Source organism: Cebus imitator, unplaced genomic scaffold (genome assembly GCF_001604975.1).
Source record: "Cebus imitator isolate Cc_AM_T3 unplaced genomic scaffold, Cebus_imitator-1.0 Scaffold235, whole genome shotgun sequence".
Lineage (NCBI taxonomy): Eukaryota > Metazoa > Chordata > Mammalia > Primates > Cebidae > Cebus > Cebus imitator.
The window spans coordinates 2,363,676-2,376,154 of record NW_016107550.1 but is presented as its reverse complement, the minus strand read 5'-3'; the positions used below and the strand labels follow the sequence as shown (position 1 = coordinate 2,376,154).

At 44.7% G+C, this 12,479-nt stretch overlaps 1 protein-coding gene across 1 annotated transcript; it reads left to right on the top strand.

The window, feature by feature from the left end:
• Positions 1 to 351: 351 nt before the first annotated feature.
• DMBT1L1 (deleted in malignant brain tumors 1 protein) lies at positions 352 to 10,473 on the top strand. Its single transcript, XM_017497978.2, has 6 exons — positions 352 to 385; positions 2,190 to 2,501; positions 3,945 to 3,977; positions 4,491 to 4,666; positions 7,015 to 7,397; positions 9,759 to 10,473. Exons 4-6 carry the CDS (start codon positions 4,610 to 4,612, stop codon positions 10,048 to 10,050), a joined length of 732 nt encoding a protein of 243 aa, XP_017353467.2. The 5' UTR covers positions 352 to 385; positions 2,190 to 2,501; positions 3,945 to 3,977; positions 4,491 to 4,609; the 3' UTR covers positions 10,051 to 10,473.
• Positions 10,474 to 12,479: the final 2,006 nt, after the last annotated feature.

The following is a 12,479-nucleotide window of genomic DNA, read 5'->3' as shown; positions in this document are numbered from 1 at the left end:
ATTTTTAAATTCTTCCTTGCAAAATTCAGTATATTTATAAAGCTTCTTTTCTGACCATTTAATTCATTATTTTATATCTGGAAAATAAACAGGATACAGCACCACTTACTACTTTTTTTTTTCCCCGAGACAGGGTCTTGCTCTGTTCCCACGGCTGGAGTGCAGTGGTGCCATCACAGCTCACTGCAGCCTTGATCTCTTGTGCTCAAGTGATCCTCCCACCTTCGCTTCCCGAGTAGCTAAGACTGAAGGTGTGCACCACCATACAGCTAATTTTTTAAATTTTTTATAGATGCTGGATCTCACCATGTCACCCAGGCTGATCCTGAACTCCTAGGCTCAAGTGATTCTCCCACCTCAGCCTCCCAAAGTGCTGGGATTACAGGTGAGCAAGCTGTAATTTAGTACATTTTGGCGGCAAGAAATACATTTTGATGGCAAGAAAATAAAACTTAATGGATAATATTTCTGCACCCAAACCAGAGTGGGAACTTAAACAATGTATTAGTATCTGAAATTAGAGCAAATGTTTGGTTCTTTTTCAGCTTTGTGTATGAATATGAATACACAGTTTTAAAGTTTTTTTTTTTTTTCTTATTTACAGTGAAAATTTCAGCTGATGAAAAGATGGCCCCTGTACTTGGTAATTTATGTTTGTTTCTGAACACTAAAATGATCATAACTCTATTAATACTGTTAGGATTACATTTCTTTTTCATTTAACTTCCTTACTCTTTACAGGAAAATTTTATGAGCTTGTAGGTGTATGTGTGCAGACACAGGTGTGTGTGTGGATACACGTGCACTTTGTGGGTTGGGATCCCAAAATTCACTTTCCAAAACCTTACCCAGAAGACATTTACTCTTATTCATAGTTCAAACAAGGATGGTTATCTTCCTTCCAATATTACAGCAATAAATAAGATGAGGAGAGGGCAACCAGCCTAGACCAGCATGCTGCAGTCACAGAGAAACAGAAGCCCGTGGTGTTTAACATTCACTAAGCATCTTCTATGTGCCAAAGAGAGCAGAAAATTGAAAGATGCAGTCACAACATACCAATATAAAAAACAAATCATTCTACACATGTCTGTGGGCATGACACCACCAACATAATATAGATTTTATTTTTTATTGTTTTTATTTTTTAAATCAACCTTTTTGAAGTATAATTTGTAAACATAGTGCATGCATCTATGAGTTTTGTCTAACCAACACAACTGTCCACCACCACCATCAAGATAGACAACATTTCCATCACCTCAGAAAGTTCCCTCATGCCCTTTCTCAGTAAATCTCTCCCACCTTCCCCAGGCCACCACTGCTGTGCCTTCCATCACTGTGGAATAGGTTTGCTTTTTTTAGATTGTCATATAAGTGGAATCAAATAACATGTGATCTCTTGTTTCTAACTTCTTTCATTTAAAATGTTTTTGAGATTAATAAAGGAACAAATGTATTGGTCATTTGTTACTTTTTACTCCTTAGTAATATTCCACTGTGTGCCTACGCCATGATTTACCCTCTCTCCTGTGGATGGGCACCTGCATTGTTTCTGGATTTGGGCTACTGTGGATGCTTCTGCTACCTCCAGATCTTTCTGTGGGCATGGACATTTGTTCATCTTGAGTAAATGCCAAGTGGAAGAGCTATGTTGTATAATATGGTTTTTAGAGTGAACATATGAGCTCTTACTCATCCAGAGTAAAAGTTATTTCACTGGATACATGTTTGATGAGTCAAGGCAGTGCTTCATTTTAGAACAACTGTCTCCTAAAGATTTGAAAGTGTTTTATGGTTTTTGTTTTGCCTGTTTGCTTTGTTTTTTGGGGTGTTTTAATTTTTGTTTACAGATTAAGTTCTTAGGTACCTGGAAAACTAGGCTTGCCCACAGGGCCATTCCTGAGGGCTTCAGATAATGAAGGCTTTACTGTATGAGAGACAGTGTGTGTGTGTGTGTGTGTGTGTGCGCGTGTGTGTGCGCGTGCGTGTGTGTGCAACAAAACCAGAAACAGGTCATATTGCAAATAGCAGTGGCACCGAGGGGCGTGTGTGTGTGTGTGTGTGTGTGTGTGTGTGTTAGAGAACAACAAAAGCAGAAACAGTTCGTATTGCAAATAGCAAGTGGCACCCTGCGATGCAGTCCAGGATGGAAACCTGACCACCTGACCGTTTCTCTCGCCATGCAGAGCCGCCCCTGCGCCTGGCGGGCGCGCGGAGCCGCTGCGAGGGCCGGGTGGAGCTGCAGCACCAGGGCGTGTGGGGCACGGTGTGTGACGACCACTGGAACATCAGGAACGCCCGCGTGGTGTGCCGCCTCCTGGGCTGCGGCCGCGCTCTGGGTGCCCCGGGCCGCGGCCGCTTCGGCCAGGGCACTGGGCCCATCCTGCTGGACGACGTGCGCTGCGCCGGCAACGAGGATGCGCTGGAGCACTGCGCCCACTCGGGCTGGGGCCGGCACAACTGCCAGCACCGCGAGGACGCGAGCGTGGTGTGCGCAGGTACCACGACCCCTGCCCACTCTGCCTTTTCTCACCTCACATTCCTAGAGTCAAAGTTCACCATCCTGCGGAAGTCAAGTGTGGCCGCGGTCCCAGATCCTAGGCTACTGAGGGCATGGTGGTTGTGTACCCTTGGTGGTAAACATTTTAATCATCCAGGCTTAGGGGCGAGCGCACTCATCACTTTTGTGATGCCTGTTCAGCGCAGTATTGGTTCTGAAATACAGCTAAACGGTGATGGGAAAAAGGAAGAAGAGGCGGTGTAACAAAATGACTAAGGCCGTCGAAATTGCTGCTGTTTGTCTACAGTTTGTCCAGTCCCTCTGTCCATCTCAGAGGAGGGCTTCAAGAGCACAATTCTGGGTGGAACTCCTCCTCCCATGGACCCAACCCTCAGAAGTTAGAGAGACACCGCATGGGCAGCCCGGGCTCCTCTGATGTCCCTTTCGTCCAAGATTTGGCCTATACCTTTCCTGGAATGCATTTTACCACCCATCTTCTGCCTGGCCATTCTGACTTTCAGAGGTTGACTTCCCTCTGTATGGAGCAGTGCTTCCTTACATGTGTCCTAAACTTACCCTAAATCTCAAGGAGTTATGGAATTCTAAGATTTGAAACACAGATATGAGCTCACCTGGTCTATTCCATTCTTAGTTTTTTACGGGTAAATCAAAGGAAGTGTTGCCATTGCTTTTGCCTTTGCAGGTGTTGCCTTGTTTTGCATAGACATGGGACCCAAACAGAAAAGCTGTCAGAGCCCCCTGAAGGCAGACATGAATCACACCAAGCCAAGGAGTATGAGTGTGTGCTAGGGTCATGGGGCCCTCACTTCCAGATCCTTGTTTTGATCATGTCAGTTCCTAGTTCCAGTTATTCCTGATGCTGTCAGGGGGGCAGATTCTAAATGACAATCCATTTTCCATTCTTGGATTATATGCCAAGTGGGTCCTTTGGTCAGTCATTGAGGGGTTCAGTGAACCTGGCTGGCCATGCTTTCTGGGCTGGGTGTTGGCCCTGGGTACTGTCCAGCCTTGCTTCAGAGCTATAGAAGCCTTTGATATCTGCGAATTACATTTTTCCCAGCTTGAGGCCCCAAGCATGTCATGTGCTTGGGAAAGGACACCAGTCAGTGTTTATACACGGGATAGCATTACGACCTTAGAAGCCATGTGTCTACTATTCTCTCACTCCAATAAATCTTGGAATTGATGATACATGTATTCTCAACTCTACTTGATAAATGCTAGGCTCCAGCTCCATCAGGAGGCCCTGGGTCCTCCTTTTCTTTGCATGCCCTGGAATATTCTCACGCCACTGTACCCCAGCTTTAGTAGTGAAATCAAATGAGGCCATTCCCCTGCACTTCATGTCTATTACCAGCTGCATCCTCCTCTTGCAGTGTTCCAACACAGTTGACATTTGTTTTCGTCCTTCTCTCACCAGGTCCAGCTGACTCTCTTGTGCCTAAGGACAATGGTAAAGTCTTCTCCCCTCTAGGATCTGAGGCTAAGGATGCTGATGGGGGAGCTAAGAGAGCAGCCTAGTAAGAGAGAAAGAATAGGCTGTGAGCGGTACCTGCTTCTGTGTTCCCACTGAGATCTCTGGATTTCCACCCACTCTCTGGGTTTTAGGAGGTTGGGAAGAAGCCCCTTTGCACCCAGGCTCCCTTTTTCCAACTTACCTCTATACAAAGACCCAGATAGATGGTGTTCAGGCACAGAGTTCTCAACATGAGAAATGAGCTGTGCACGGAACACGGGCTATGGTTAGGATTCCCCGTGGGTGTTGCATGACCTCAAAGCCTTCTTGGAAAAGGGTAGGTATAAGTAAAATTAATTAAAGTCAAGTCAAAGGTTGGGTGTGAGGAGAGCTGAGCCAGCCCTAGCTTATGGTAGTTTTATAAAGTAAAGGTATACCCACACCCAAGACCTGCAAGGCCAGTGTACCAGTTTCTCTTTGTGAGGGTTTCTCCATCTTCCCCTCCTGCAGCCCAGCTATCCTGCTTGCCTCACCTCTTCCAAGCTGTCATTGACCGAGGCTATCTCCGGAGGCTGGGCTACTCCTCCTGGGACATCCACTTAAATGATGAGCTATGTCGTCCCCAAGTCATGGGGCGCTACCTGATCTTCAATATTCCCTATGGCCACTGTGGCACCATCCAGCAGGTAGGACACTTCCCAGGTGGTGCTTCCCTTCTGTGGATTATGCCAGGGTGAAAAGTTTGGGAAATTCAACCACCTATTTAAAAACTATGTAAGGACAGAGGGAAAGTGCAAGCCATAACTTTATATCTGAGTTTGGTAAGAGAGAGAGTAGCTCATTGGTTTGTGTGAAACTTTCCTTCCTTTGGGGAATTTAGGATACACAGTAACAAGTGTTGAGTGCTGATGGGTGGATGGATGTGTGGATGGATGGATGGATGGATGATATAGTCTTTTCACTCTAGAGGCAATGCATTTTCCACACATGGCTCTTGATTGAGCATTGGTGCACACCTACCATGTGCAAACTATGATGCCAGGCATGTGAGAAGACAGATTGTCCACTTGCCTATCTGACTGCTAGGTTTCTAAGTAGTTAAGTACATTCCATGATCAAGAAAGCAAACGTTTAGGACATTTATGAATAATGACATATATATGTTTATTTAATTTTCTTTGACCACCGGTTTATTTCACAAAACAATGGCATTGAAGTTAAGGAAACAAGTACACCAGAGACAGGGAGGGTGTATAACCACAGAATTTTTTTTTTTTTTAAGACGGAGTTTCGCTTTTGTTACCCAGGCTGGAGTGCAATGGCACGATCTCGGCTCACTGCAACCTCCGACTCCTGGGTTCAAGCAATTCTCCTGCCTCAGCCTCCCGGGTAGCTGGGACTACAGGCGTGTGCTACCACGCCCAGCTAATTTTTGTATTTTTAGTAAAGTCGGTGTTCTTATCCTTTTTGCTTTGAAAATTCTACTTTTTACCTCAGAGGTTCCTGCCCCGGGATCCATACCTTCTGTGTCTGTGAAGTGGGCACCCCCAGGGAAGCTTCTGGGCCATCAGGGAAGACCCTGCACATGTTTTCTCTGTCCTTGCTGGCTCAGCTTTCCCTGAAAACCCCATGAGCTGACCAGGGTGCTGGGACCAGAAGTCAGTACGGTCAGGGAGCACTGAAAAGGAAAACACTGCTGCACAGAGGTCCTGTATTCGATTTCAGAGTCAGTGGATGAGTTCCTTCTAGGTGCTGGGGACACAGCAGCCACAAGACTGAGAGGGTTCCTGCTCCACGGCTCTTACGTTCACGAAATGGGGGACAGGATCAGACCAAACACACAACCAGAGTTCTTTTTACACCAAAAGAAGTTAAGAAGACAGGAAAACAAGGGAGGATTAAAAAGTCATTTGGAGTGGATGAGAATCCGTGTTGAATAGGCTGGTGGCTGAGAAGCTGAGCCTGCCCTGGTCTGGGGCAGCCAGGCAGAGGACGTGGGGATCAGCCAGGGCTGAGGTCCCGAGGCAGCTGCAGCCTTGGGGCTTGGAGGAAGAGACTGGAGACAAGGAGGCCCAAGATCAGAGTGGAAGTGGGGGCAGGACCATGTGGGTGAGGAATTTGACTTTTATTATAAGTTGGGCATTCTCAAGGAGGGTAATATCACCCTTATGGGTAGGGGGGATATTGATATTCGCTCTTATAGGAGTTAGATAGATAGATAGAGATATCTTTCTGGCTCAAGCCAAGATAAACAGCCAGTATATAAACTGTATCTTGTATCACAATTCATAGTCAGGGTTTGAAGAGGGCAGGATGAGTAAGATGTCTACAGAAGCTCCTCAATGGGGCCATGGTGGAAAAAAGGTTGAGAAATGTTGGCCTAAGCTGACAGGGCAGTTCTCAGAGCTTCCAGTCAGAAGGTCACAAGATCTGAGTCCCACAGGCTGAGGCTTCCTTGAGCAAATGTTCCCAGGCAGGTTGAGCCTCTAGGCATCTACACAGGGCATGAGAGGCAGGGACCCCTGCCTGTCGGCCACAGCACAAACTTACCTCCTGCAAGTCACGTTGGATTTCAAGGCTGGGAGTGAAGTTCAGCAGGGCCAGACCCACAGCTCACATGGAGCCAGTGCTGGTCTGGAGTCAAGGGCAGGGGAGAGATGAAAGAGAGGACAAGAGCCCCAGGGATGGGGGTGGGGGTGGCCTTCGGGAGCCTGCAGGAATGGAGCTTGTGGAGGAACTCAGCAGACAGCTGCGCCTGCCACCCCAGCTCATAGCTAGCACAACAGCTTGGCCCTTACAGGATGGAAGGGGCAGTCCAGACTTGCCCACTGGGGACTCCCTGCATGCACCTTATATGGCATGTCATCCCTTTGAGGTGTTAAGTACCACAGAGGTCTGGCCCTGAGAGGTCCTCCCTCCAGCAAGTCAGCAAGCTGGCGCCAAGTGGGGTGGGAATGAGAGGTCTCAGCTCACAGAGGCAGGTGCTTGTCAGGAGCCAAGAGTGCTGCCCACAACTCTTCTCTCATCCTCACAGGAGCACCTTGGCTCCCTCAGCTACTCCAACTCCATCAGAGGCCGGACATGGGGCCACCCTGACCGAGTCATTGTGCGGCACAAGGTCCCCGAGCTGAAGTTCACCTGCAGGGTGGACGGCCCAGCCACAGTTGAAATCATTCATGGGGATGACACCCTGATGGAGGGTGCTGGCTACACCGTGTCCATATCCTTCCTCCAGTCCTCCAAGTCCCAGCATGTGGGAGGCGTGGCACCCTACTATGCCAGCCAGAGGAAAGAGGTCTTCCTCCAAGCCACCCTGAACAGCCCCGATCCCAGCCTGATGCTCTTCGTGGATACTTGTGTGGCTTCTCCAGATCCCCATGATTTTACAACCATCAAGTATGATTTGATCCGGCAGGGGTAAGGAAGATGGAAGGTCCTCTGGGGTGGACTATTATATTCACCTGGCATGCCTTTAGGGAATCTGTGTCTTCTCAACTGGTATTCCTACATTAGAAATTTGTGCAAAGAGTCCTCACTGTGTCTCAGAGGCAGAGTGGGGGCCCTCACCATCCTCTGATCCCAGTTGAGGACAAATGGTAACAGGCAAGCAGTTATAGACAGCTTCCCTTAATTCCCCACAGTCTTGGGGAGGGCCCTGGTGGCCCTGGGTGGGCTCTGCTGCATCACCCCACCCTCTCATGTCCATGCCTCCTTCCCTTCTAGTCGTATGACTTCAATGGACTCCCCATTCATGGTGCAGGCCTGGGACATTGGCCTACACTGAACTAATGGGTTATCCCAAACTGAGATCTTAATTATACTTGTGAGACTTATTCTGGCTCCTTTGGTTAACCAAAAGTTTTGCTAAGTTAGAACTTTGGCCAATTGCTTGCCATTATAGCTCTCTTGTCCCCTAACAAGGGCAAAGTACAGTTGGCAATAAATCTGAAAACAACAAAAATCCATCACTTACTACTCAATGGCAGCTTTAGAGTGGTGAGAACCACAGCAGCCTGAAGACCATGGAGAGCACTGTGGTGCCCATCTCCAAAAGCCAGGGGAGGGACAGGACACAGCACCTTCCACGGGCAGTGTAAGCCATGGTGTGAGAGGTGCACGGAGGTGGCACTAAACTGCATTGAGCCACAGAGTGAGAAAGCTCTTCCCTTTCAACCCCCCTTATAAATCTATCACCCAAGAGGCTCAGTTTGGTGCCAGAATTTAACAACGGACACTTTTTTTCTCCTGTTTGCTTCAGTCTTAATTTATTCCTCTTTCTCTAGTTTTCAAAGCTTAGTCTATAGATTTTAGTTATTTCTTCTTTTCTAACATGTATTTTATAAATTTCCCTCTAAGCACTGCTTTAACTGCATTCCACAAATTTTTGATAACTTGTTTATTCATTTTCACTTAGTCCAAAATGTTTTTTAATTTCGCTTGAGATTTCTTTGACCCATCATTACTTAGAAGTGTGTTAATTTCCAAGCATTTGAGAATTTTCCTGGAATTGTTCTGTCATTAATTTTGAGTTTAATTCCACTGTGATCTGATAATGTATTTTGTGTTATTTCTGTTCTTTTAAATGTGTTAAGGTGTCTTTTATAGCCCAGAATGTGGCCTGTTCTGATTAATATTAATATTCCATGTGGACTCGAGAGTGTGTGTCCTGCTGTTGCTGGATGGAGGGCTCTATAAATGTCAATTGGATGTGGTGGATTCAGAGTGTTGCTTAGGTCATCTGTATCCTCACTGAGTTTCTTCCTGCTGGATCTGTCAACTACGATTGGAGGGGTTTTGAAGTATCCAACTATTATAGTGGATTTGTTGATTTTCTTTGCATTTCTATCAGTTTTTGTTTCATGTATTTTTGTCTCATGTATTTTGTCTCAATGTATTTTGTCCCAAAATACATTGAGACAAAACCGTGTTATGTGCTTACACATGAAAAATTATTGTGTCTTCTTGGAGGACCAACCACTTTCTTGTTAGATAATACCCCTCTTGCTACCTGATAATTACCATGCTCTGAAGTTTGTTTTTTTCTGAAATTAATGTAGCTACTACACCTTTCTTTTGATTAGTATTTGCATGGTATATCTTTCTTCATTCCTTTACTTTTAACTTGTCTGTGTCTTTATATTTAAAGTGGGTTTCTCGTAGACAATAAATAGTTGGGACTTGTTTTTTAATCTACTCTGTCTCTAAATTGGTATATTTAGACCATTCTTGACATCGTTGGATTAAAATCTATCATCTCGGTAACTGTTTTCTATTAGTTGCATTTGTTCTTTGTCTCCTCACACTCCTTTTGCTGCCTTCTCTGGTTTTAATTGAACATTTTATATGACTCATTTTATCTCATCTTGTTGCATCAGTTCTTTTCTTAATTTTTTTTTGTTGTGGTTTCCCTGGAGTTTACAGATTTACATTTTTAAATTATCTAAGTTTGCCTTCAAATAAAACCACTGACACTTTTAATCTCTCTTTGCACAAAATAGAATAGGCCTTTTGAAGGCAAGCGTTTTACCTAGAATTAAATTACTTTGTTTTGTTTTTATTGTGTTTATTTTCTAGTTCCTTTCCATTTATGGCCAGGAATAGTGGTTTTTCCACTCATAGTAGTGTTAAAAAGCTTATTTATGAAAGAAAGAGTGGGTAGTGGGAAGAACTCCATTTGCAATTCAGAGATCTGGGTCCATGCCTAATTATCTGGGTTACAGTGAACTCATATCATGCTTTAAGTTAATCATTTTGTCCTGGGGTTTTTCTCCCCATCAGGTGCATCAAAGACAATACCTACGTCAACCTCCACCCCCGCCAGAAGAACATGGCTCAATTCAAGTTCAACGCCTTCAGCTTTCTTGACAGCTATGATGTAGTATATTTACAGTGTAAGGTTGCAGTGTGCAGAGTTGGGGACTATGCCTCTCGCTGCTCCCAGGGCTGTGCAGGGCAAAGTAGGAGAGGTACAGGCCCTGTGGAGTCCAAGGAAGAGCAGACTGAGCATTTCCATATGGTGGGGCCACTGGAGATCCACAAAGCCACTGCTCAGAAGGAGACTCTTCAGTGATTCATGTGAATCTGTAGAAAGCAAAGTCTATTCCTGTTCAATAATGTTTGAAAAATCAGAAGTTATCCATGTAGAGACAGGTCAAAGAAATAGCCAGAAGGGATTGCTTCTCTAAGGTTCGTTACTAAGTAAATCTTCTCTGATTACTAAACTTATAAGGCAATTACTCTTTGCTGGCTACAAACGTTGCATTTTCTAATTCTTTACTCTTAAGAACTTGATCATTGTCTTAAAGTGTACAAAATGTTACAAAGAGCAGGGTTATCTCTCTATACCCCATTTCCAAATTAAAGATTATTTTTTGAAGTTGACTGTTTAATCATCAGATGCTATTAAGTGGATCTCTGTTTTTGTCCTCTGATGGTATGAGAAATTATTTTCAGCTCTTGGCAAGAGTCTTATGAAAAATAAACTGTCACGAAACCACTACTCATTTTTTAAAACTCTAACTGGTCAGTTGAATCAAACATGTCATTTACTTATCACAACAAGCTTTAATCATTCTGTTTCAATGGGAATAAATTGGGCCTAGGCTTTGTGGCGTTTGGATTGTAGCTTGCAAATGAAAGGCTAAAATGAAATCACAGGAGCCACATGTCTGCTGTCTGAGCTGCTAATGGCAGGACAGGTAAGCTCCAAAGTGGAGCTTAGCCTGCAAGGGTTCTTTGCTTTGCCCAGGAAAGAATTCAAGGGCAGACTGGAGGTAGAAGAAAACAGTTTTATCAAAGAGGCAACATTATAGCTCCAGCAGGGTTATGGTTCCATGACTGCTCCTGCAAAGCAGGGCTACCCCGTAGGTGAAGAGTAGCAGCTTGGGGCGGTTTTGCAGTCATATTAATATTTATACTCACTTTTAATAGCATGCAGATTAAGGGTTGGTTTATGCAGAAATTTCTAGGGAAGGAGTAGTAACTTTTGAGTCATTGGGTCATTGCCATGGGAAAAGGCAGTAACTCCCAGGTGCTGCCATGGCAACAGTAAATTAACATGGCACACTGGTGGGCATGCTTGATTGAAAGCTGCTTCCACCCCAGCTCTGCTTTACTTAGTCCTCTATTTGTTCCAGTGCCTGAGCTCCACCCCTGGAGTTGAATGCCACCTCCTACTTCACCACTAGGTGTTTGTGTGGCCATGTTCTGAATCCGTTTCCCAAATCCTCACAGCATTTGGGAAACCTGAGAAGTACACACAAAACCTGAAAGGCACACAAGCAAAGATTAGCTTATTCCAGCATCCTCCCAGAGAAGGAGAGCAATATCCACTCTCATCTCTCCTTTTACCTTAACAGAAAGAGACCTGTATTAGACTCACTATCCTTGAAGGTGTCTTTAAAGAAACAGACTGGAACATAGTCAGATTTGTGTTTTTGCTTGTCAATAAATATTCATTAACAGTATTTAAAAGATGGTCCCCATCTCCAAGGACTAGTTCCTCTCTTTGTCAGTAAGTGGCGTGCACAGGATGGGACTACAGTACTGTCCAGTCCCCCAGGGAGAAGGAAGGCAGTTTTTGGTAGAGCCTGGGAGCTAACCCTGAGGTCCTCAGGGTTAAAAATCTGACAAATGACCCAAGGAGGGGTGTAGCCTATGAGCAGAACATCTGTTTCATTACAAATTTTCCCTTCATCAACAACAGTCTTGGAAAAATATACTGGTATATATTTTAATGATATTCCCTGCTTATACATAGAAAGTAATGAAATGTAATTACTGGCCAATTTGGTGAAAAGGATATCTTTAAATCAGAATTATTTGTCCCTGAGTAGCTTCAACTTTAGTCACATGAAACAATGATTTTAGTATCTGATGTGTATTTCATTCAAGTGCTTCAAATGAATAAAGGCACTTTTCCAAGTAATTGTAGGCTGCTGGAGTTTCTACTTTCAAAATCGTCTGCCCATTAACTGTATTTACTTATAGCCCATAGCATGTTGAGGAAGTAGAAGCTAACAGCTACCAAAACCTAGCATTTTATGACTTTTAACAAATCCTTAATGTGAAAAGTGTTCACAATGAAAGAATATTTTAATAAACAGGAGTCCAAATGAACTTCCAGATCAGTTCCTCTTGGTGTGTGGTTCAAAGGATGGGATCCAGAAAGCAACCTTCTCCAAAAGCATCCCAGGTGGTTCTCAGGAAGGCTGAAGTTTGAAAGCCATGGCCACTGTTCAGTGTTCCACATCTCATGGATCAAATGCGCTTAACAGGGAAAAAACACCAAGGGTACGGACCAAAAAGAGCGGAGAAAAGCCTGCTCTCTCTAGCAAAGGGAGCAGCAAAGGCACAACCTAGCAAGACAGAAATATACTTAAATGAAAACTGTCCTGCTCTAGCTAACTGCCAAGGGAAACACCATGGCCCCACCTTCATCCCAGCCAGCAAAGACTGAGTGGAGAACCTAGTCCTCTGCCCTCCCCCAATACTCCTTCT

Bases quoted from the DNA above. Each gene is read 5' to 3' on its own strand.
- DMBT1L1 (XM_017497978.2), top strand. From the start codon at position 4,610: ATGGGGCGCTACCTGATCTTCAATATTCCCTATGGCCACTGTGGCACC. The intron at 4,667-7,014 runs GTAGGACACTTC...TCATCCTCACAG, and splicing joins ACTGTGGCACCATCCAGCAG to GAGCACCTTGGCTCCCTCAG. The intron at 7,398-9,758 runs GTAAGGAAGATG...TCTCCCCATCAG, and splicing joins TATGATTTGATCCGGCAGGG to GTGCATCAAAGACAATACCT.